This window comes from Saccopteryx leptura, chromosome 1 (assembly GCF_036850995.1).
Source record: "Saccopteryx leptura isolate mSacLep1 chromosome 1, mSacLep1_pri_phased_curated, whole genome shotgun sequence".
In the NCBI taxonomy this organism is placed as follows: domain Eukaryota; kingdom Metazoa; phylum Chordata; class Mammalia; order Chiroptera; family Emballonuridae; genus Saccopteryx; species Saccopteryx leptura.
In genome coordinates, this window is record NC_089503.1 from 128,580,269 (window position 1) to 128,605,350 (window position 25,082).

The window sequence follows — 25,082 nt, forward strand, 5'->3', positions numbered from 1 at the left end:
TTAATTGGAGATTTCTTTTAACTACCTGGCCATGAGTAGTGAATTTTATTACTGCCATTTATCTTACTGGATCTTTCAAGTGCATCTAAAGCAAGAGATTCTGCTTTAAAAAACTGTTCTGCAATGTTGAGAGGAACTTTAAAAAAGTGCCTTCAAAACTTCTAGTTCTATCTAGCAGTTAGAAGTAAAGGAAGAAAGAGCATCTCAAACCAGAGAATACTGATGGCTTATGGCGAGTGACCTGAGATTGGAGGGCACAGGGGGTGGCGGGAGGTGGGGCAGCCCTGCTGCACCCACCTGCTCCCACCTGTGGGCTTCCACAAAGTCCCTTTTGTGGGGGACAGAGTAGTTTGCTTTTATAAATGCCCTAGGGTCCTGCACTGCCAGTACAGTCACAGAGCGGGCCAGGCTAGAGCAGCTGCAGGTGCCCTTTGTCCAGGCCTCAGTTGGACCTCCTGCGTCTCCTTTCTCCATCCCTAATCTCTACCTGCACAGCATCCAACAGGAAGAGCCCATGCGTTTCCGTAGGTCCCTGACTACACCGTGGGTACCCGAGGCTTCTCTGACCAGTGAGATGAGAGGGACCTAGAAAATAGATCATCCCTCTATAGGGGGAAGAGACAACATTGCATTTGACCTTGAAAAAAGTGTTCTAGGGGGTTAGTGGAAGGTTTTGTTCCACAGAGGCCTTCAAAGACGGCACATACATTCTGGTTTTGTGCATACTTGGCCGGACATAACCAAAAGAGGTAAGCCCAAAATCAGAGAAATGGTCAGCAGTAACGACCCAGAGCTCCAGATTCCTGTCCTGGTATGCACTATAATACTTCAACCTGCATTTCAGTTTGATTAATTTGTTATTAGGTATTTTACAAATTTACTAGGGAAATAATTCCTTGGACAAATCTTCAAACAGATAAATAGCACAAAAATTAGAGATATAATTCATTTATATAATCTCTAGAAAAACACCATCAAGAGCTTCAAGTTGAAGATAATTCAAAACAAAAATGGAATTATAGTTTTTCTGAATTTCGGATAGTCTTCAAATTTCTCAAGGTACCACCTACAATAAGAAAAAAGAAAATTAAAAAAGGAAATAATTTTGTCACTTAAGTGACTGATGCTAACAAAAGGAACAATATATTTTATCATAAAGGCATACAGAGCTTTTAAAAGCAGTAATAAAAACTTTGGCATTTCAGATACATAGGTTGATTTTGTCTATGCCATGAATAATTAAATATATGTGACTATAAAGTATGATTCACAAGAAATGACCCATATAATTCACTTTTATATTGCCAAGAAAAATTAGTGGTGTGAGATAAAGATGCTGATTAGCATATGGGGAAGCCATCTTTCCAGACCCAGAAAGCATGCAGACTGGGGGAGGGGTGACACCCAGTAGGTGTATCTTAATTATCTTCTGGTGATTTGACAGCTTTCTCTAGTCCTCAGGAGAGAGCTACTGCAGCAGACACAGGGTTTATAGAAAAGGCACCCAACCAGGTGACTCTCAGACAGACTCGGGACAATGCAACATGGGGTCATTCATAATTGGCCCTAGCGCTCAGAACAAACAGGTATTTTCTGTATTGGTATACATAATATTAACAAAGGCACGCTCATTCATTTTGGGGTAACAGCTAGTTGGGGAGGGTGCAAACTAAGTGGATAGAGTAAAAATTGAAAATAATTTTACAAGATGAAGAAATGTACAGAAAAACAGAGTTTCCATATGCACAAAAGAATGCTAAACAGACTAAAAATCATACTAGGAAAGGATTAGCTATTATCAATATTAACATGGCAACAGTTTGTGACAAGAGCACACAAAGTGAGTGAGCAGAGTCCTGTTGATTTCAAAGTTTGGAGAGTTTCGATGTCATCCACACACAGAGAAACATGGGAAATCACCATGTTTACTTTCAGATGCAGTTCTCTACACCCAAAAGTACACGTCCTGAGAAAAGTCCTGAGGAACTGGGCAGTGGACCTGCGGGTCAAGGATAGCAATAGCGACCGTGTCGAGCTCAGTGGTGTGCTGCAGACAAGTGTGCCCATGGCAGATATGGCCACAGACAACAGCAGCACAAAGTGTGTAAAAGTGCATAGTATACATAATTCTCATTAGTCGTGGAACGTTTTCATAGGCCTGTGCAACACTCTGGATGTGTAACCCCTTTAGGTCCTGAGGCTGGAGCACATGATGGATGGAATTAGTGCCCTGAGCACAGAGGCCCCAGAGAGCTACTTGCTCCTGCTGCCATGTGGGGACACAGAAAGGCCTTCAGCAGAGCCCAACCAAACTGGCACCCTGATCTCAGGCTTCCAGCCTCTAGAATCATAGGCAGTACATGTTTGTTTTTTAGAAGGACCCAGTTTATGGTATTTTTGTTATAGCAGCCTGAATGGACTAAGACAGCCTACTGCGGACCTAGGACATGGACCATGAGCAAATTTCTAAGAGCTTCCCTACAAGTCAGCAGCACCAGGCACTGTGTCAGGAGAGGCAGTGGTGAGTTCCTCTCTCCTAGAAACTGTCTGGTGAAGAGGGGCACACTAGCCTCAAAAGGGCAAGAGGGGAAGCAAAGGACAGCTTAAACTTTGAATAATCAGGACAGCCATGCCCACACCTGCCTGCAGGATTGTGAGGACCCACGACAGCCCTGCAGTGATGTGCTGGGCTGGGCAGCAGGTGGGATGCCTCATGCTGGTACAGGGAACCTTTGTCAGAGCAGAATTTCCAGTAGGCTGTGTTTGTTAAATACGTTCAATTTATTTCACAGAAACTATTCTGTAGGAATAATATATATATACTTTGTTCAATCATTAGAGTAAAATTTTCTCAAGTATTTAATCATTGAGATCACAGATCCACCTCAAGTTCTGTTTGAAGATTTATAAATATGGACATATGCATAAAGACTTTTCAAAGACAAGCAGCATGATTTCTATTGTTTTTCTCACTCATGTTTCTATCTCTAGAATCAAAAAGCTGATACTTCTGTGACGCCTACCAGGGCTGGATACAAAATTTTGGTCTGGATTTTGTTATTGTTGGGTCTGAACTAATGCCCCCTCGCCTTCTGGTTGAAAGTACTAGCCAAGGACTGCCTAGTTCATCACATTCAGGTTACGCTAAGTCAGAGAATTCTTCAAAGCACTTACTGTTTTTCTGGCTCATGACCAGCTTCCTGTTCCCAAATTTCCCTTGTGGAAGTCTTTCTCTGGTGGAGACAGGTCTGTGACCACTGAATCAACATTTTTCAAGTGCTCACAAGTCACGCTCTTTGTGTTAAGTCTGTGAGACCAAGGCAGCATTTCATAAAGATATTCTTGTATGTCCTTGGTTTCACATCATTACACTATCCATCAGAGTGTTTTAAAGACACATGAAATTCATTTTTTAAGTGATATTAAACTTAACAAATAGGTAAGCATGTGATTATTCCTTATTTCAACAGAGCCTCTCCTCAAAGGCTGTCCTTGCTGGCCGGGCTGCAAGGCGCAGCTTTGTGACGTGACAAGTCCACACCGGTACTCAGCCTGTCACCTCACAATTGCAGAAGTATGTGTGGCCTGCACTCTAGTCCAGTGCATAAGCATGGCTGCCCAAGGCTGGTGAGAAGGAAGCCATGTGAAAGCATGCCTCCTTACAATGCCTTGACATTTTGCCCTCCAACCAGAATATCTGTTAGCACTTGGCACACTTGATGCAATGTGTCTGACGTAGAGCTTAATGATCAAGATAATCATTTATGAATTACATACTTCATGTCAGGCTGTTATAGACAGAAATCTATTGTAACAAAATGCTGCTTTGGGCCTGACCTGCAGTGGCACAGTGGATAAAGCATCGACCTGAAATGCTGAAGTCGCCGGTTCGAAACCCTGCACTTCCCTGGTCAAGGCACATATGGGAGTTGATGCTTCCTGCTCCTCCCCCCTTTCTCTCTCTTTCTCTCTCTCCCTCCCTCTCTCTCTCTCTCTCTCTTTCTCTCTCCCCCCCCTAAAATGAATAAATAAAAAGAAAAAAACAAACAAACAAAAATGCTGCTTTGGTGCATAAACAGCCCTGTGGACTGTCTTCTTTTGCAATCAGTTTATCTGATGGGCTAATTAATTAGTTAGGTTCACTGGATTATGAGCAAGAAAGAAAAGGATAGCATTCATTTTTGTCCTCAGCTTGAAAAGCCAACATTTGTAAACACTGTTTACTAAACTGAATTGACCCATTGTTTAGCAATTAAAATTAGTTTTGCACCATTAATTTAAACATCAAACAAATGACAAAGAACGCTTTCAACTCTTGAATCTTTTTGCAAAGAATACTTTGGAAAATGGAATTATGTATTTTCTATTTCTGTATGTTTCATATTCAAATGCTGAGAGGGATTTTCCTGTCCCATTTTCACTTGAGGAAAGATCCTTGTAAGTGACCTGGCATGCTCTTGTTTAATCTTCCCCTGACCTAGTTTCTTAAAATAGCAGCATCATCTCATTTATTTTTATTATTAGAAACTAGTCACTATTTGCTTCTTAAAATGTACGCACAACATAACAAATGTCCAGGAGTAGCATCTTCCCCCAGAGGCAATGGCAGCCATTGGAAGGTGGTTGAGGAGGAGGAGGAAGAGAAGCACAGATTCCCAGGAACACAGGACCTCACTCTGGGCAGAGATTAGCTGGCTGTTGTCATCACTGTTGGTGCACGAAATCTAGCTTTGTTTAATTCATTTTCTAGAACTTTATAATGTATAGTCTAAAGTGGTGACATATTATTTCAGCCAAGCCTGTTTAGGGAATGAATCTTTCTGGTTCTCAAGAAAGCATTTGGAAGTGATGTGGGGGTGGGGGTGCACAGAGCCCGGAGTCCAGCAAGACCCCCGGTCAGCACAGTGGAGAGCACCTGCATGAAGGGGCGCTGTGGGGAGGATGTGGGCCTTCCCTTCAGCTGCAGGTCCTCTGTGCTCGTTACTGCACAGTCAGCATTCCTCCTCCTACTCAGCGTGCTCCAGGTCAGATCCCAAATTCCCGACTTGACATTTAACTTGACCATAGAGTCTAGAGTCCAGCAGCATAAACTCAAACAGGATGGACAAAATGATAATGCTGATGTGTATCTGCTGATTCTTTAAAGCGGGGTTATTCTTCAGATATTTGCGTGGTTTTGTCCTTTTTAGCCAAAGCATGGTAGAAACAGAGATTCAGCAATTCAAATTAATATTACCATTTCAAAAATCTAACCTGAAAACTGGTGGTACAATAAGATTAGAGAACAGATTTAAAATGTTAAAAGTGTTTTTAAAACTTACTGGTGATGCTGTTGTGCTATGGTGAGCAAAACACACAGGGTGAAGAGGGCGAAAGCCCCGCCTTGCACAGACCAGCTGGCCAGGCCGTAGCCACACCACTCCACCACTTCTCCAAAGTAGTTGGCTGCAGTTACGTATTCAAATAAGCCTCCTGGAAGAAAGCACAGACCAGCGGTGCATTGACTACAAAGTATGCCCAAGGAAATACTGACTTAAAAAGTAACGGTGAGTGCTTACTTGGAGAACATAAATTCAACTATGGGAAAATACAACATTTACAGAATTTTAATCAATGAAACACATCCAACATTACTAGTTTTATGATTTCATATCACAATTTCTGGTAGTAACTATCTACCTTTATCAATACCTATCTATTTACCTGAATAGAAAGTGCTACAATTTTTATATACTTTAATATATATCACTTCATTGGTTAATGAATCAAACTGACAACACCTAAGAAAGGATGGAGAACACAGAATAGCAATTAATGAACTAGCTTAATAAAATGAACTTGTATAGAATTCTGGACTAAAAATGGAAGAAAACAGTAATTTTCAAGGACAGATTTATTCATTTATACATTCACTCACTTATTCACTCACACACTCATCAAATCTTTACCGATTCATCAAGTCTACATTATGGACCAGACCCTGGTCTAGGCACTTAGGGTGCACTGTGGATAAGACCCTCACCCCCCACGTCTGAAACATTAAAGATCACTGTAATGAACAAGGAAAGCATAGGGCATGGCAGGAGGTGTGCAGTTCTGTGGGGAGAAAAGCAGTGCAAGAGAGTCCAGAAGTCAAGCTGGGGGTAAAGGGAGGTCGTGGTTAGAACAGGGCTCCCTGGGCACGTGAGGTTTGATCCCGGACTTCCTGAGAATGCTGAGCTGTAGTTACTGGGTTAGGAGCCCTCCAGGCAGGAGAAGCAAAGGCCCTGAGGCCAGAGAGCAGAGCTGCATATTCTGCCGATGATCATTTGAGATATGTAGATTTTCCTAATGTTGCTATTCTCCTAGTATGTTTCCCGGTAGGTAAGTAGAAGGATTCCAGACCAAGTGTGGCTGTGTGCTTTGCAGATCCATTGAAGTTTTAGTCTTACCTACTTTTTTATTTTTTAGAAGCTCTACTGGTTTTTAACTTATATTTACTTAGTTCTTTTAATAGTATATACCTTTTTTTACTCATAACTTCAATCCTTTTTTACACATTTAAGTCTTCACTGTATAATCTGTTCCTATTAACCTGAAGACCTGAGGTCTCTCATGTTTGATCGTGCTGTTACTCTTGGTGCCCATTTCTTCACTGCTTCTGCAACCTTCAAATGTGGCTCTTATTCCTTGCCACACGGTTTGTGGAACCTGGGTGTGACCTGGCTCATGCATAAAGACACCACCCGCCAGGACCACGTGGATCCTAATTCATAGCATGAGGTTTTTCAGACCCTCTAAGTGGTGTAAATTTGGGCTGCAAAGCACGATGGGAAGCTGTCAGCCACAGATTCTCACAGGTGCATTCTGGACTCTAGAACTCAGACTTTGCCCTCTGATGATGACTTCCTTGGCACCACACTGATACATTTAAAAAGACTTTAAAAATTTCATCCAGTGACAGCAAAGCACTGGACCATGAAGTACAGAGCCAAATTAAAGAGAATATGGACTAGGATAATTTGGTATACTGAAACTGTGCCGGGAAGTAGCTGAAAATAAGATGAAAAGGGTAGATAGAGGTTTTTCTTGATGTTGAGCATCTAATGGTTTGATTGCGTTTTTCTTATTGACTTAATATCAGCCCCTTTATATGTTTTTTTTCTAATTTTTAAAATTTTACTTATTTATTTTTTTGTGTGACAGAGATAGAGAAAGACAGAGAGGGACAGACTGACTGGAAGGGAGAGAGACGAGAAGCATCAATTCTTTGTTGCGGCACCTTAGTTTCTCATTGACTGCTTTCTCATATGTGCCTCGACCAGGGGGCTACAGCAGGCTGAGTGACCGCTTTCTCTAGCCAGCAACCTTGGGCTCAAGCTGGTGACCTTGGGGTTTTGAACCTGAGTCCTCCGTGTCCCAGTCCGACACTCCATCCACTGCGCCACCGCCTGGTCAGGCTAGCCCTTTATATGTTATGGGAAATAATATATAATAGCTCTTAGCTAAGTCAAGAAAGTAGATTTTATCATCTCCATTTTATAGATAAAGAAACTTGAGCCCCCCCTTCCCCAAATTTCATAAAACATTTTTAATTGTTTTCAAAGGAAGGGTCAGTCAAGGTATTCATTCTATAGTATTTTTAAAAATGAAGTTTTAAACACCCCTTGAAAACCATAAATTCTTCCCCATACTCTCTCTTTCCAAACAGAGAGCACTAGAGATTTCTTTCTGGTTAATAACCATTCAACTTGCCAGAATTCATTTTAATTAAACAATAATCATAGTGACTGCTATTATACTAATGGCTCACTTTGAAAACTAATACATACCACATTTTAGTTATTAGAGTTGGCAAAACAAAAACAGCAAGGAGTCATGCAATGCAATTTTGGAATGAATTCTCCATTTTCACAACATACCCCTTGGAATTTTGTATCCAGTCTCCCCTGGCTGCCTGAGATTCCTTAGGATGTGATCTGAGTGAATGTTTATCAGCATGCCTAGTAACCACAGGACAAAACCTGAAGGAAAAAAATACACAAAAGTATTATGGTTGATAGACTACAAAATTACAAACCTATGCCTGAGTAAACAGAATCACTGTAGTCCTTCAGTATAATATATATAATCACTAATTGATAGTAAAAATCATTATAATATTGTTCTTTATTAGAAAGAATTATTGCTCTCAGGTATGGTCAATTGGGTTTTGTTTTTCTAATAATATTAATTGTCTGATCTAGTCAAAATAGTTTCACCTGATGACCACATCTGTTTTCAGAATGACTGGAATGATTAGAAATATGATTTACAGTCATAAAAACTGTGAGGCATCACTGCCACTTCAGTAAGAGGAGAGGCGACACCTCAAGGTGTGCCCTGTCATGATACACACAGAGCCCTGGAGGGGTGCTTTCCCAGCAAATCCCACCCTTCTCTCTTTTTTATAGCCTTATTTGAATATTCTCATGCACATCCATGGCTTTCCGCAGGGCTGACTTCCTGCTCACTCATCAGATAGCACTCCTAGGTCTGTTCATCTGCCTCAGCTCTCAACAAAATCTGCTGCCATTGCACGCTCTTCCTGAACCCCATACCTTCTTGAATGCTTTCCTTCCCATTCCTAAAAATCTTCAGAGGTTTGTCATCACTTATAGGAGACTTATTAGTATCACATCAATCAATCCAACAAGAAAAGGCAAAATATTGTTTTATGAAAGAAATGACTTGATAAAAATTTTAATTTGATTGTTCTGAGATATTTAAAAAATGTGAAAGGCAGATGTTGCTTTATGGTGGCATGAAAGAAAGGTACACTTGGAATAACATTATTATTAATTACTCACTGGTCATCACAATGGCAGTAGTAGTTCTTTTGAGTTACAACAAGGACACATAAAGCACTCTGGTCTATGGTAAAGGTCTCAAGAATTCCTCTTTCTGATTCCACTTTAGGCTGCTTTCTTTCTAAACACTTTGTACCAAATTTGGTAATATGTTTTATAAGTTAGTTATCGAATCTGTAAATTTATAGCTACGTCACCTTTTTTTTTTTTTTTTGCTTTTCCATATGTCACTGCTAAGTGATGTGGTGCCCAGTTTGAGGTTTCAGAAAGAATCATGTTCTCAAAAGTCCATGCTTATTTTATTCCTCTTTTAAGAGACAAGCTCCCTTTACTGCCTGGATTGGCAGGGAAACTAGTATTTCTGCTCATCTAAGCTAAACATTTAATTCCGGTGCTGGGATCTTAAAATCTTTGTATAAAATCTTTGAGATTAACAACTTTTACTGCTCTGGAAAATTTTTGTTAGGTTATCATTATTATTTGCTTAACTCTTTGTGGTAAGAATCAGATGTAACAATTAATTATTCACATAGTTTCATGTTTGTTTTTTTACAAAAAACTTTTTTAAAGTCTATGAAATAAATATAACATAAAAAGAAAAACCTAGAGTTTGTTTCCCAATTGGTATTTATCTCTCATTTTCAATTCCTTCTGCTCAATTCCAAAGAAGCCAAGAGGTCTGTATATAATTTATTGGTGCCTTAAATTTTATACCAGCTTCCAAGGCATCTGCATAGCTATTTTAAATAGCATATTCCCCATGTATAAGACGCACCTTTCCGCCGAAAATTTTGGGGTCTAAAAACTGGGTGAGTCTTATACAGTGGTTGTACATTTTTTACTTGCATTTCCCACCTTTTCGTGATTATTTTTGCACTTTTTGAAGACAATGATTCATCATCAGACACAGATGAGGATAAGCTAATGGATGAGAGTTTTGACAGTGATGAGGAGTTTAATGAATTTTATGATGAATAAAACTTGAGTTCAATAACTTTATGTAATATATTTTTTTTTCCAAATTTTGGGCCCCAAAATTAAGGTGCGTCTTATACATGGAAGTGTCTTATACATGGGGAAATACAGTAATATTCAAATTCACAGAACAAACAATTCATTCGTTTTGTTGTTGTTCATCAAAATTATTCAAACAATTCATTATAGAAATGATTCCTGTGAGAATCACAAATAAACATTAAACCCCTTGTCTTTTTTTTTTTTTTTACAGGGACAGAGAGAGAGTCAGAGAGAGGGATAGATAGGGACAGACAGACAGGAACGGAGAGAGATGATCAGTTTTTCGCTGTGACACAGTTGTTCACTGATTGCTTTCTCATATGTGCCTTGACCACGGGTCTTCAGCAGACCCAGTGACCCCTTGCGCGAGCCAGCGACCTTGGGTCCAAGGTGGTGAGCTTTTTGCTCAAGCCAGATGAGCCCGCGTTCAAGCTGGTAACCTCAGAGTCTCGAGCCTGCGTCCTTGGCATCCCAGTCGGACACTCTATCCACTGCGTCATTGCCTATCAGGCAAACCCCCTATCTTTTAGATTTAAAAATAAAATCCTTTTCCTCTTGTCCTTCCTTACCTACTTCTGGAAACCCTGTTCCGCTATTTATTCAATTTAGATCGTGGGCCAGTCGCTTAGCCCTCTGATTGTCCCTTTCTCCTGTGAAAGGGCCTTTCTACCCTTCCTAGGATGTTTGGGAAGCATAACGCACGTTTGCGGGCAGCTCCTGGCTGATGGCCAAGCCTGTTCTTTCCCCTGCTTCTACTAGTTGGGGCAGAAAATAATCGGGTTGTCTAAAAGCAGGTAAATCAAGAAGGTATTTGGGAATAGTTTACAAACAATATAAGAGTTTAGTGTTTCATGGAGGCATAAATTTGTGGAGCTTGAAAAGGATTTTTTTAAAGGCTAGGTAGGCAGGGAGAATATTGACATTTATTTTTAAATTTAATAGGTAAAGATTGTACTTATTGACTATTTTACAGGGGATGGGGATGAGCAGTAGTTACTTCATTCATTGGTTGCTTGTCGTATATGCCTTGACTGGGCAAGCCCAGGGTTTCCAACCAGTGACCACAGCGTTCCAGGTCAGCACTCTATTCACTGCACCACCACAGGCCAGGCCAGAAGAGAACTTTGAGAAACTTTCTCATCCATCTTTCCTTTGATAAATGAGGAAGCAGATCCTTCCTAGTAAGAATTCTTAGGTATGACCAGGATACTGCCCTGGAAATAAAATTTTAATTCACAGCAAAAACTATGACTGAGAAATGTAAAAGTAGTTCATCATCAACAACAAAGTACTATAAAATGTTAGAATTTATACAGACACAAAAGCAAATGAAATGTTAGGTAACTTTGTGGAGCTTAGGGGAAGGGTAGCTTAAAACTTGGAGGCAGGCCCTGGCCGGTTGGCTCGGCGGTGTTGCGTCGGCCTGGCGTGCGGGGGACCCGGGTTCGGTTACCGGCCGGGGCGCGTGGGGGAGGCGCCCATTTGCTTCTCCGCCCCCCCTCCTTCCTCTCTGTCTCTCTCTTCCCCTCCCGCAGCAGCGGGGGCTCCATTGGAGCGGGGGATGGCCTGGGCGCTGGGGGTGGCTCCTTAGCCTCTGCCCCGGGCGCTGGAGTGGCTCTGGTCGAGGGGGAGCAGCGCCCCGGAGGGGCGGAGCGTCGCCCCCTGGTGGGCAGAGCATCGCCCCTGGTGGGCGTGCCCCGGGTGGGTCCCGGTTGGGCGCATACGGGAGTCTGTCTGGCTGTCTCTCCCCGTTTCCAGCTTCAGAAAGATGCAGAGAAAGAAAACAAAAAACAAAAAACTTGGAGGCAAAATTTCATATCTCATAGTATGCAGCTATGTGGGCAAGTTACATCTGAATGTGCTAGATGTTTTCCCTACATCTAGGAGGACAAACTACATAAACATATAAAAGAATCTCCTTATACCCAAGAGCCCCAAGATCATCTATTTTTAATGCTCTTGCAAATATTTTTGATGGCTACTATTTTATTTCCAGTTTTGCTCAGAACTCAGTTATAATTAGAACTTGGAAAGGTACATTAATTTACGGTAATTGATAAAAATTTTAAAATTTCAGAACTTCCCAAATGTAAAAGTTTACTCAACTTAGTGTACTCATAAATATCTAACTGCTTTGTTGGAAGCAGAGGCAGTCAGACTTTCTCCTCACCGTCCAGGACAAACTGCAGGAGGTGCACGGCTGCCTTAGGTAACATGGCCAGTTAGAGGCCGAGTTTCCTCAGTCCTCCCGCTGCTCATTGCTACAGGTAAGCTCGCCTCAAGAACAGGTATTTGCACTTTCAGTGTCTGGGTGGGCGCAGATGATATGCACCTGCATCATGTCCAGCTGCTAGGACAGTGGGACAGCCTGATTCTCCCCGGGGAACTCCAGCCCCACCCCTCCCCACTACTGGCAGCTAGGTCACCAACCATCAGACTTTTTTGCTCTGTCGAGAAGTGTGGACTTACCTGACTAGGCAGTGATGCAGTGGATAGAATGTCTAACTGGGATGCGGAGAACCCAGGTTCGAAACCCTGAGGTCGTCAGCTTGAGCATGGGGCTGCTGGCTTGAGCTTGGATCATAGACATGACCCCGCAGTGGCTGCCTTGAACCCAAAGGTCGCTGGCTTGAAGCCCAAGGTCACTGGCTTGAAACCAAGGTTGCTGGCTTGAGCAAGAGGTCACTCACTCTGCTGTAGCTACCCCTGCCTTGATCAAGGCACTTATGAGAAAGCAATCAAGGAACAACTAAGGTGCTGCAATGAAAAATTGATGCTTCTCATCTCTCTCCCTTCCTGTCTTTCTGTCCCTCTCTCACTCTGTCCGTCACACACACACAAAAAAGTGAGGGCTTTCTAACTGGAAACACTGGGACTTGGAAACTGAAGTGATAACTGAAATGATGAAGTGTATCACTAAGGTCACCCACCTGTTAGAAATCGAGGGTCAGTGAGCCAGTCATCAGCATACACTGCATATTGGCTTAAATATCTGCTTTGCATGTAGCCATTATAGGTACAGAAAACGAATGCCATTACACATGAGTACAATGGTATTGGCTTCCCTCCTCGGATAAGAAATGGGAAAATCAAGGACCTTAGGAAACAAAAAACAGAAACAAATAAAAATAAAAACAATAAAGAATATATTTGTGCAATTCTATTTTAAGTGTCTTGCAGTTTTAATCTTGCTTCCCTGTACAAAAGTCATTCTCAATGACACTTATCTGATTTACTCTATCTGTTAAGGCACAATTTCTAGGTAAAAAATTAACCATGTTTCAATAATGTACATCATAGTGCACAAACCCGAATTTTCATTGTACAGAATGTGAAAGAGACACTTGTTAAGTTAGAGAAAACTGAAGGTTTCAAGGCTATCAAAATCTCTACTATCCTAAAACCCATAGCTCGTTCTAGTCTGAGCAGTAACCTGGGGACACCATTTCATCATCCATCAGCATCACACATGAGTCTCCCTCACTAAGCACCTATCCCCTCTAAGGCCTCGCATCTACCTACAAAGCACACACTTTACACACACTCCACAGAAGATGAGATTAAGACTCGAAGTGGTTATGTAATCTGTTCAAGGTCACAGGACTAATAAGTGGTGAGCGTATCAATCTGGGTAATTCAAAAACCATGCTCTTCTGCTATACCACAATGGCTTAGGTTTAAAGAGAAAAACATATAAAAACAAAAAATGAGAAACTTATGAAAAAAAGAGGATGCACACGCTTCTAAATTATAGATGAATGAAGTGTTAAGCAACTCTGAGGAAACATTCTGCAAATGTAGTTAATACTTCTCTCCCAGGTATGAGAACCATGGAGGGCGGCTTGTGTCTGATTGTTCTCCCAATTCAGTCTCAAGGGCTGAATTCTGAAGGCTGGCAAACACTGGCTGGAACCTTGTAAAGGGGGAATGCAAACGTCTTGTTTTTCCCTCACACTCCTTTCCTCCTCTGTCACTAATGTCCTGGGCTGTGTAGCAACCTGAGCTTAGATTGGGTATCAGCAAATCTAGTCTACCACCTGTTTTTGTATAGCCTGTGAGCTAAGAATTTTAAATAGTGTGTGGGGGGATCAGAAGAATATTTCGTGACACATGAAAAGTATATGAAATTCAAGTTTCAGTAGCTGTAAATAAAGTGATTTTCAAACACAGCCTGGTCACCTGTGTATATATACACTGTCTATGGCTGTTCTGCAGCTATACCTGCAGACTTGAGTAGCTGTGACAGAGCCTATACATGGCAATTTCATCCCTTTGTGTGGCTGCTTGCTGCACTGCCAATCACCGTGATAGTGTTTCAGGTGCCATGCATATTCTTGTATCACACATTTAACTTATTTCATTATCAGCAATACCCATCACATCAAGACAAGTGAACTCTTCAACTTTGAAGGCACAGTGGACTGTGGACATTATTGCAGATGGCAAAGCATTCTTTGGTATGCATGACATGACAGTTATGCCAAGAGAACATACTAGAGGTTGGCATTATCAGACTACCCGTTCATCAGAGTATCCCCAACTCACAGGAAAGGTCAGAAAAATTGAGAATTTAAAACAGAATCTCATCACAGAATTTCTTTACAGAAGAAATGAAAATGAGGCCAAAACCACAGGAAATAACCTAGTGGCTCACTAGTTAGTCAAGCAAGGAAAGCCATACACTCTTGGGGATTTAATTAGCTGCAGTAGCAGCCAAAGGAGCATGTCTGGAGGATACAAACTTGTTTAATATGACTACCCTTTCTGTGAGAGCAGCTGCGTAAGGAGTTGGGACACCAGGAGCAATGCCAAGAGTCAGTTAAAAAACAAGGCAGAAGACTGAGTGAGCAGTATTCCTTGACTCTTGTTGGGTCCACGGCTGTCACTGATACTACTTAGCTGTTTATCTAGGAGTCAATGCAGAGGTTGATATAACCGAGAAATGAGGCTCTCAAAATGGTCTGCATAGAGCTGGAGGTCAGCATATTTCCAAAGAAGTTGAGAAAACACAAATTCTGTACAATCCAAATGGAATCTGTTAAGTGTTACAATGAATGGTGGTAAAAATGTGTGGAACAGAAAAATGTACCCATTTTGCATTTACAAAACTTGTGAAGATGTATGCTGTTTAATGCTACTCCCTGTATCAACAAGTACTTTCCAGAACAATCTATTGCATGTGACTGAACCACTAGGGTCAACAATGAATTTGACATTCCCTCCAGACGTCACCCTATTTTGAGCTCAACCTGAGACAAAAAACATTTTAATGAAAAAAACTGTCCTTACCCACTTAATTTTAAAGGGCTTTGGAAATTAGTTTTGCCACAGACTTGATCATGTTTCTTTGTGAATTCAACCCAAAATTATAGGAAAACCACCCCTTATGTGCAAAACTTAACATATTTCTCCAGGTATAAGACGCACCTTAATTATGGGGTCCAAAATTTGAAAACAATGTATTACATAAAGTATTGAACTCATGTTTTATTCATCATAAAATTTATAAAACTCATCACTGTCAAAACTCCCATCCATTAGTTTGTCCTCATCTGTGTCTGATGACGAATCACTGTCTTCATATATTGCCTCGTCCTCAGTTCCATCTATGGCATTTGAAATGCCACACCATTATCTAAGACACACCCATTTTTTAGACCCCAAATTTTTTGGAAAAGGGTGCATCTTATACATGGGGAAATACAGTATACTGTTAAAGGCATTTCAATGACAACTGACATTGTTTGACTTGCAACTCACATCAAGCTGCTTTATATACTTTTTATGCAGTTAAAATTTTTTGAAAAGGAGGGTGATGTCTCCATTTTTACAGAAATTTGCAGTTAATGAAATTTCTAAATTCAAACTTCACTTTTTTGAACCTGAATTTCATATTTCAAAAATCATTTAACTGTACATTTGAGGAGTTATCACCTAATCTTTGGGAGATATTAATCTACAAAGTAATGACACACTAAAAGGCAAATATCAAGGGAATAATCTAATAGAATTTCATAAATGCCTTTCAAGCAATGAATAAGCTCAATTAAAATAATAAGCTCATGGACTGATATCAATATTTGGCAGTGCCTACCTGTGTGAAAGGACATTCTCTAAGATAATATCTCATTGAAGATCAGCACTAAAAGATTTTTTTGCCTTTTTTTAATAGGGAACACTTGGAAGCCCAATGAAGTGAAATGTCATCCACCACTAAAAGGAGAATTCCATTCTTTTCATTATACCTGCATGACAAAAACTATATTGAGAAATTATTGTCTTTTGAATTTTGTCAATAAAATTTTTTTGAAAATTTTTGTTATAAAAACCTATGCAATACCCTCTATTTTGTCTGTTGGCTCACAAAGTTTATATCTCACCCCTTTCTAAAAAAAAGTTTTCAAATCCTTAGTCTATATTAAAACAGATTCTAGAAACATCATTCTGATTTACTTAGAAAAATACCCTTGTTCAAGCCCCCACACTTGGGTTGCAGGTAGATGCTGCAGCCTGAGGCTTATTTGTGTTAATGGTGGGGACCCATCATCAATGCTCTTAGTTACACAGGCTTCTCCAGTGTATACCGTATTTCCCCATTTATAAGACACTCCCATGTGTGTAAGAACAATCCTAATTTGGGGGCCTGAAATTTGAAAAAAATATGTATTACGAGTTACTGAACTCGTTTTAGTCATCATAAAATTCATACAACTCCTCATCATTGTCAAATGCAAAATAATCTATAACCACTATATAAGACGCACCCAGTTTTTAGATGCAAGATTTTTCGAAAAAAAGTTACATCTTATACATGGGGAAATTTGGTACCCTGGGGGAACCTGGAAAAGGCATTCATAAAGGTCCTTAGGAGGTTTACCTCTCTTTGTCTCCGTGAATGCCAGAAAGGTGGTCATAACCTGAAATGGCCCTATAAAAGATGACACAGTTCTCTTGTTCTCTTATCTCTGGCCTTGAAGAGGAACGCTGTGACTCTGATGCGGCAGCCAAGGTCAGGAGGAGAAAAGGCAGGCTCAGGCAATGCTGCCTATGCCTTCAGAGCTACAGGAGGGAAGAGTGAGCCTTCAGAGCTACAGGAGGGAAGAGGAGGTCCTCCTCGGAGACCACATGGAGTGCACGGAGGAACCTACAGGAGACTGCCTCACAATCCCCTATACAGCTTTCGTGACAGGACCGACCAGGAGTCTTTGTGGGTATTTATGGATACATACAATAGAAACAGGGACAAGAATGAGAAAGTCAGGAAGGGGAACTACTTTACAGCAGATTAAAGGGTAAGGAGGTAGCTCAAATTTCCCCACCTATTGATTAATCAGAATTGCTAATTCTATCCCTATTGTGCTGTGTACAGCACAGTACTGTGTTCAGTACTTTTGTCGGTAAAGCCACAGTGGCCTTTTCCTCAGGGCACGGTCTCTGTCCCAGTTGTAAGTTCCTATTCAGGACCTCTACACTCCCCCAAACCTGGGGACCCCGGTGGACCAGCACTCCTGGCTCCGAGGACAGAGCACAGGTCTTTCGCAGCCAGATCTCCAGAGGCAGCAGCCTTCCAGAGCAGAGCACTCTGCTCCCTCCTGGTGATTTTCTGGTTGTCTTTCTTCTTCTGTGTTGTTCCCTTTAGTTTTTACTTTTTTCCCTTGGAAATCCACGCAGCTGTTGTCAGAATGGTTTTCCTTTGACTTGGGCCAAATAGCCAGAATTGGGGTGGACAGGGTAGCTTCCAGGCATAGCTTTCATTTGAGCTCAAGGACCAAAGTAGACACCAGCCCGTTTTTCCTGGTGAAGGGTCACTTGGGGATGCAAGGTCAGGCGCAGACAGTAAAAGGGTGGCACACCTGCTGGACTGACATATTCACCACCTGTCATGACCCACAGCCCAGGGCATCTCAATTACAGCAGTCCAGGTATTCAAATGCCTTTTTCCACAGTTGTTTTATTTGCACTCAGTCACCCTTCCATCTAGGAACTGTGGGGAACAAGCATTGCCCCCACTTTGAGAAAAGGAATTAAGTCAGAAGTTGAAAATCTCTTAAAATGGGAATCATCTTAAAGTTATTGGGAAGTACTTAGATTTAATAGTAGTTTGTTTAGTGTAAAGCCAGGAGCCACCATCGTGGCCATTCACATGCAGGTTCGCATTGGATTCGGACAGTCGGTAAAGAAACAACGGAGCCAAAAACTGATGAGCCATCATCTTTAATCCTAGCTTGCACCCGGCGGGCAAGTAAAAACACACACTGGGCTCCAAAACCCACTCATTCAGTGCTCACAAAGCTACTGACTTATCCGAGTTTCCTAGAATCAAAGTTTCTAGCTCACCAGACTTATTCACCTCTGTTTCCCATCTCCTTCCTTCTCCCTGCACAAACTGCACAAACTGGCTTCTCACTCAACACTCCGCCATCTTGGCTGCTTCTCCTGGCCTCCTCCATGTGGCCTTACTCTGCTCTCCTCTCTGCTCTCTCCTCTAATGATAATCTCAGGAACTAAGAGAGCAAGCTCCTGTTCTGCCCCCATTTTATAGTGTAGAAATCAAAACCTTTAATCCAATATACAAAATAAGAAAGTCTCTAATACAAAGTCACTGAGGCATGATAGGATTGTACCACCCCACATCAAAAAGGGTGAGAAAGGCTTAATCCCAAAACCAAGCCCCAGGCTACAAGGATCCCGCCTGCCCACAGCCCGCCCCAAACACACATTAATATCACCTGGGTGACGGCTTCCATGTGGGCAGCGCCATCTTTAACAAAGTGAGCATAATATATTTCATCTGCCCAACATTTAGTAATGTGTTATAAATCCATTTTCTGTTGATAACAAGCTGAAAGCTGCAAAATAGCCTGGTCCCAGGGAGCTACAAAGCAATTCCACTTCCTAACTCATCGGGCTGGGTGTGGATGGAAACCAGTACTTGTTCTCCATCATGTTACAATCTGCCCATTTTATTTTCTTTCTGTTCCACATAAACAAATAGATCTACTTTTCACCAAGTTGTTTTATTACCCATGGAAACTTGCACATCTTGTGTTTGCAAGGCAACAGGGAATGTGGGACACTTTTAATGATGGGGTGAACCAAGAGCTTTCAGAACCCTAAGTGGAGATTCAATGGCCAGAGCAATCTACTGTCTCCTTTGGGGTATGTTTACAAGGTTAGGCATGGCAAAGAAAAGCTTCTCATAATGTCAGATCAAAAGGTTTCCAATAATTCCTAATCCTACAATGCATGCCTTTTTTTGACACTTCAAGACTATTACTACTACCCTGTTTAACAGATCAGGGCTTGGAGGCCTAGAGGAATATGGAGACTTGGGCAATGGAGACAGATGCTATGAAATGGCAGGGTCGAAGGCAAGGTCACCTTCCGGGCTGGCCCATCCACCATGTCACGAGGACCCAGCCCAGTGAGAAGCAGGACTGGGGCAGGGCTGGCACAATCTATTCACACCATGGGATATTAAATAATTATTAGGAGTCTTTTTATTAAGTGTTTCTACTAAGCCAGAAATAATTATTATATTAAGTGCTGAAAGTAGGATATAAGGTTTTGCATGTTTTATGTGTGTAGAAAAAATAAATATAAAACTTACTAAATAATGAGATAGGAACGAGACACACCAAAATACTGTCAGTGTTATCTCTAAGTAACAGAATTATAGGCGATTTTATTTTCTTTCCTGAGTTACACTATATTTTCTAAGTTTCTACAATAATGTGTACTTCAACTGTAGGTTTGTTCACCTACAATGCCAAGGCAATGCTGACTAGTATTTTGTCCACACTGATCTATTACATTCGGAACAGACTAGGTGCACAGAGGGAGAAATGGATTTCCTGGGCTGAACACCTGCAGCCGCTTATTGGAAGGGCTGAGAGAGAATCTGGCAAAATTAACAAAGAAGTAAACACACAGGGAATCTGTGGAGAAGTCTGTGAATTTTAAGACCCCCCCCCCCCCAAAAAAAAAAGTATCCTATAAGCACCCAGGAAAAAAAAAAGAATCACCAAAAAGAGCAAAAGTGGTCTAGTATTTGTTCTCACTGCAGAGTGACATCCAGAGTTCTAAGTGTCCATCTCACTCTCCTGAGCAGTACTGAGTAGTTTGTTAGACTATTCAAGGGAGCAGGAGTAATGCCTACTGGAAACCATCTAGCTGGTAATCAACCACCATGCTCATGTGCTATAGGTGATCTGCCTAAAGGGAAAAGACTTGAGGGAAAGTATAAAGCCAGTAGCCACGGCCACTATCACAGCCGCCTGGCTCATGCAGGTTCACATTAGATTTGGACAGCCAGTAATAAAACAACAGAGCCAAAAACTGGTGAGCCATCACCTTTAATCCTAGCTTGCACCTGGCGGGCAAGTAATACACATAGTGGGAAAACACTTCCCTTTCCATTCAGGGCTCCGAAAGCCACTGACTTATCCGAGTTTCCTAGAATCAAAAGTATCTACTTCACCAGCCTTATTCACCTCTGTTTCCCATCTCCTTCTCTCTGCACAAACTCTACAAACTGGCTTCTCCTTCAGCACTTCACCATCTTGGCTCCTTCTCCTCTCCTCCACGTGGCCTTTATCTGCTCTCTTCTCTGCTCTCCTTCTAGAAGTAATCCTCTTCCCCAGAATGTGATCTCTCTTCCCTTTAAAACCCTTTGGCACAAAAGCCCTCCTCCAACACATATTAACAAAATCACGCCCATCCCAAGCAAGAAGGGCAACTAATAGTATCACTTGGGTGACCGGCTTCCATGAGGGCAGTGCCATCTTTAACAAAGTGAGCATAGTATATTTTATCTGCCCAACAGAAAGTATCCCTTTCAGAGGTCAAATGCAGCCAACCACTTGGAATAACTATTCTGTAAACATTTAAAGTCAGGTTTTAAAACCACCAAAATACCATGCCTACTTAAATCACATAGGGAACAACAAGAATTATCTCTTGAAATGTTTTCTCAATAAACTAGAGTAATAACATCACAGTTTTCTAGCAGTGAGAAGTAGGGCATTCATTCAGCAAATGAATTAAGTTTCAAAATAAAAGCAGCTAGACATCACCTCCCAAGACAACACAATGCTGTATCCTCAAATCTGGGAAACAAGGAGATAGCATTTTTTTTTTTTAGGATTTGGGAGTCATTTAGGTAACAGTAGATTCAATCATTTTTAAATGTTTACAATTGGAAGTGGTTGTTAATTTTAATAAATGACTGAGTTTTTGCTCAACAATTTATTTGAGATCTTTGAAACGTACATCACTTCCTAGATTTGGATCAGTTCCTTTTTCGTTTTTCCTTCTGTAAAAGATTCTTTTGCAATGATGACCAAACTGCACAGTTCCCAATAACACTACATAATTAAAATAAGCACTTGGTGTTTTCAAGGCAAGATTAGGATCTCAATGGATATCTCACTGTCATTCCACACTTTTGCATAAAGGTTTTTCCTTCCTCAGATTATTTAAATCCAGAAAGCCCGGGCCAAGGATTCAGTGTCCTTCACCTCCTCCAGGTCTCGTTTAATGTTACACATGCAATATGACACATTTAAAAGTGAGGCTGGACACTACGTTCTCCCCAAGGAGCCATTAATAGAATCAAGCAGGAGAAACAATGCTGTGAAGTAGGTAAGGTTCCCTGAGGCATCATGATGACAGATCCTGCCAGGTCACAGATCTGCTGAGCAAAGACCTTAGGGGGGCTGTACACAAGAAGCCTCGTAGGAGTCTGACAGTCTGCAATCCAGGGGCCATTCAATTCTCTCCTCTCTGCGGATCTCAACCGGTCCAGTGGTAAAGACAGAGATACCATGAGCTTGAGTGGGATTTTGTTGTTTGTCATGAATTAAAATGTTCCCAGAGATGTCCCTCGCCACCAGGGCCCTGGAATGTTTCTCTCCACAGATGCCTCTTCTTCTCTTTCCAGTCAGGACTCTCCTTCCCTCCCTCTCTGCCAAAGAGATCCTGCAGATTCTCCACAATCTGTCTTCTACTCCTTGCCTCCTTATGGGCATATATTGTCTCTATATCCCCAATAATGTGATTAGTGCTGGGTACACACATCAATCTTTGGTAAACGTATGCCTATGAATACATAAAGATGTCCAGGTTTCCCCTCTCCTAGAGCAATCCCTTCCCATTGACTGTGGGAAGCCCCTTCATCTGGCTTCAGTCCCTCAGGAAACTAAAACTCACCTAGGGTAGGCCCTGGCCTTCCTCTTCAGAGCTCAGCACTGGGCCCCTGCAGATATCTGCTATGTTCTGTCTGCACTCCGGCCTTGTCAGATCCTCTCTCTGGAGCACATCCCCTGGATCATGCTTCTCCTGCCTCCAGCCTGATTCTCGCTTCATTCATAAAGTCTCTCTTATTCAGGTCTGTTCTAACCTGCATTGCCCTGTATAAACGAGGGACTAGATTAAGTGTTTCCAGCTCAGCTGCATGGCCTGTACCAGGTGCTAAACACAGCCTGTGCACACCGACTTAGGTCAGATGACTGTTTAATAAATTAGTTGCTTAGGTAGACTGGAAATGTTTATCTTTTCTATTTGGAAAGCTTTAATGTCCCCAAACTACACAGGCTATGTACACTGTAATATGTTCAACTTTAAAAATAAAAAATAGCTCAGCAGTTTAAGATCTATGCCTGACCCGGGAAATCCTTGGGGCCAGTTTCTACAGCCTCTTATCTAGGCACCAGGGGTTTTGGTCCAGCAACCTTTTAGTCCAACAGCCTTGCGTAAAACTCTAGAAGTGACTTCAGCCCTTTTGGAAGCTGCATTCATTCTTTTACTAGAGTGAGCCCAGAAAGAATTAAACATCCTGCTGTAAGTTCAAAAGCTTCTGTTCCAGACTTCGAACAAAGCTCTGTTCATATCCAATGCCATGTCTTTAAAAATTCTTTACTGGTGCCAGAATCTGGCAGCAGGGAGTAGGAAAGACACACAGAGTATGGACGTGGGTCTGCCCAACTTCATGACAGTCTAAAATGGTATTATTTGTTGTGTATTCAGCATTCAGATTTGCCAACACCATGCAAGCATTTATAGAGCTGCCTTTGTTCAATGTCAATCCACAGGCTGGTACCATCAATGTGTCTGTTTCATATAGGGGAAACCCATTGGAGGGCAGCTTAGTAACCTATCTCAGGTCCCAAGTAATGGGGATTAGATAACACCTAGCAATCCGACTCCAGAGTTTGCTTTGAGCCACTAGAGAAACAGACAGGCAGACAGACAGATAAACATAGGTTTTGATGTAAATATGGAGAAGTGCACATAGACATGAGAGAGCTACTGAGAGTCAATTGCATCCACAAATTTGGTAATGCTTAACCACACTACCAAAAATCCAGCAGTCTGGCAGAAACTTTGCTTAATGACATACTCTTGGATTGTCAGAGGCACAAGACTCAGAAAGGCTTTGTTGAACATGGACTCTACCTATTTACAGTGCCTGCATAAAAGCAGATGAGGACACAATGTACTAGGCAGGAATCCCGTGTCCTAATAACCGTATGGAAGAGAGGATTATAGACAGACTCTCTCTCTCTCTCACACACACACACACACACACACACACACACGCATACTTATGTCTTCCTATATATCAATCTATGCAGTGGGTGTTGTAAGGTGGGATCCAAAATCAGAGAGGTTGAGTAACCTGCACTCATTCACAGAATAGTAAGCCCAGCTCTCTTCATGCAAAGAACATTCTTTATTGAATCAAATATTTAAAATTTTTATTTCTAGCTTTTGTTCAACCACTTGGTTTAGCTATGTAAAAGCTGGAGAGAGCCCCATCTTATCAGAACCTGAAGATCTCAGACACAGCCATCTAAAATTCTTCAAAAAATTCAAAAGATTTGGATGTCATCTTTAAGACTTTATCTGTCTTTAAAGTCATTGCTTAGCAAGTCCTTCAGGAAAGCAGCTATTCAGGTGATCAGCTATCCAGGGGAAAGTCCCACTAACAACAAGAATACGGACGGAAAAGGTAGAAAAGGAGCCAGAAACACTGCATAGGGGGTTTATCTTTGGCCAGACACCCGATCTTGAACAAAGCCCAGGATTATTGTATAGCTAACACTTTCTAAGTGGAAATTCTACAAAAAACGCTCTCCTAATATCCCTATTTAAGTTTTCGCTGTGTCCCCCACTTTTCCGGACTAGTCTTACTTCTAAGCTAACTCCCTGCACGAAGGGACTGAGGTGGGGCCAGGAAGTTAGGAAGAGGACACCAGGGACGCCGGGAGTCGGGATCCCTCAGGGAGAGGATGCCAGGGAAGGATCTGCAGGGAGAGGATCCAGGGTGGGGAAGGGGGGCGGGATAATGGAGGAAGGAGCAAGTAAGGCGAGAGAGAACTCATAGAGGGAGCCAGGAGCACAGAGAGATCGCAGCAAATTTTAGGCGGGGATCGGGGAACACAGGCAGAGGGAGTCGGGCGGGGGCTTAGGGACTGGGATCCTGGCCGAGCGACAAGGAGAGGGAGGAGGGCCAGGGGCTCAGGTGAGACAGAGGAGGGCCAGGGAGCAGGGAAAGGGAGCCGGGCCGAGGGCGCACAGAGGGGCGCAGGTGAGACAGAGGAGGGCCACGGAGCAGGGAAAGGGAGCCGGGCCGAGGGCGCACAGAGGGGCGCGGGGCAGCCGGCCGTTACCGTTGCACGTAGTGGACGAGAAACATGGCTAGGAGGACGCGGTTGGGCCAGCAGCGGAGGCGCTCGACAGCGGTGCCGACGCACACGAACAGCGGCACGGCCAACGAGGGCAGCTCCTGCACTACCCAGGCGGTGGGCGCCGCCACTCGCCAGCCTGAATGCTGCGACGCGTAGCGCCCATAGGGCGAGCCCACCAGCCTGAGCAGCACGAAGGCCAGGATGCCTAGGGCGCACTCCAGGTAGGCAAGAGCGTCCAGCAGGTACCTCTCCGCCAGCTCCATCGCAGAGGATCGTAGGCACGCTCCATTGCCGGGCGGACGTGGCGGGCCACATATAGGGCAACGGTGAGGGGGCGGGAGGCGCGGTTACTTGAAGCCAGCGCAGGCAGCCGACGCCCGACTCACGATCATACCCAGAGCGGATCCGAGTCGATGGGTGCGCCGCTTGGACAAGTTGGACCAGTCACTAGCTCGCCCGCCGTGCCCGGGGGGCGGGGCTAGAGTCGGGAGGCGGGCCTGAAGGCCTTTCGCCCCACCCACACGAGCGTAGCCCCGTCCCCAGACGC

The 25,082-nt window shown here is 42.6% G+C and overlaps 1 protein-coding gene across 1 annotated transcript; it reads right to left on the reverse strand.

The window, feature by feature from the left end:
* Positions 1 to 685: 685 nt before the first annotated feature.
* On the reverse strand, positions 686 to 25,047 carry SRD5A1 (steroid 5 alpha-reductase 1). The gene is made up of 5 exons (XM_066374753.1): positions 24,518 to 25,047; positions 12,776 to 12,942; positions 7,902 to 8,003; positions 5,322 to 5,472; positions 686 to 1,066 (listed from the first exon to the last, which is right to left on the reverse strand). The coding sequence occupies exons 1-5, from the start codon at positions 24,796 to 24,798 to the stop codon at positions 1,000 to 1,002; spliced, it is 768 nt and encodes a 255-aa protein (XP_066230850.1). The 5' UTR covers positions 24,799 to 25,047; the 3' UTR covers positions 686 to 999.
* Positions 25,048 to 25,082: the final 35 nt, after the last annotated feature.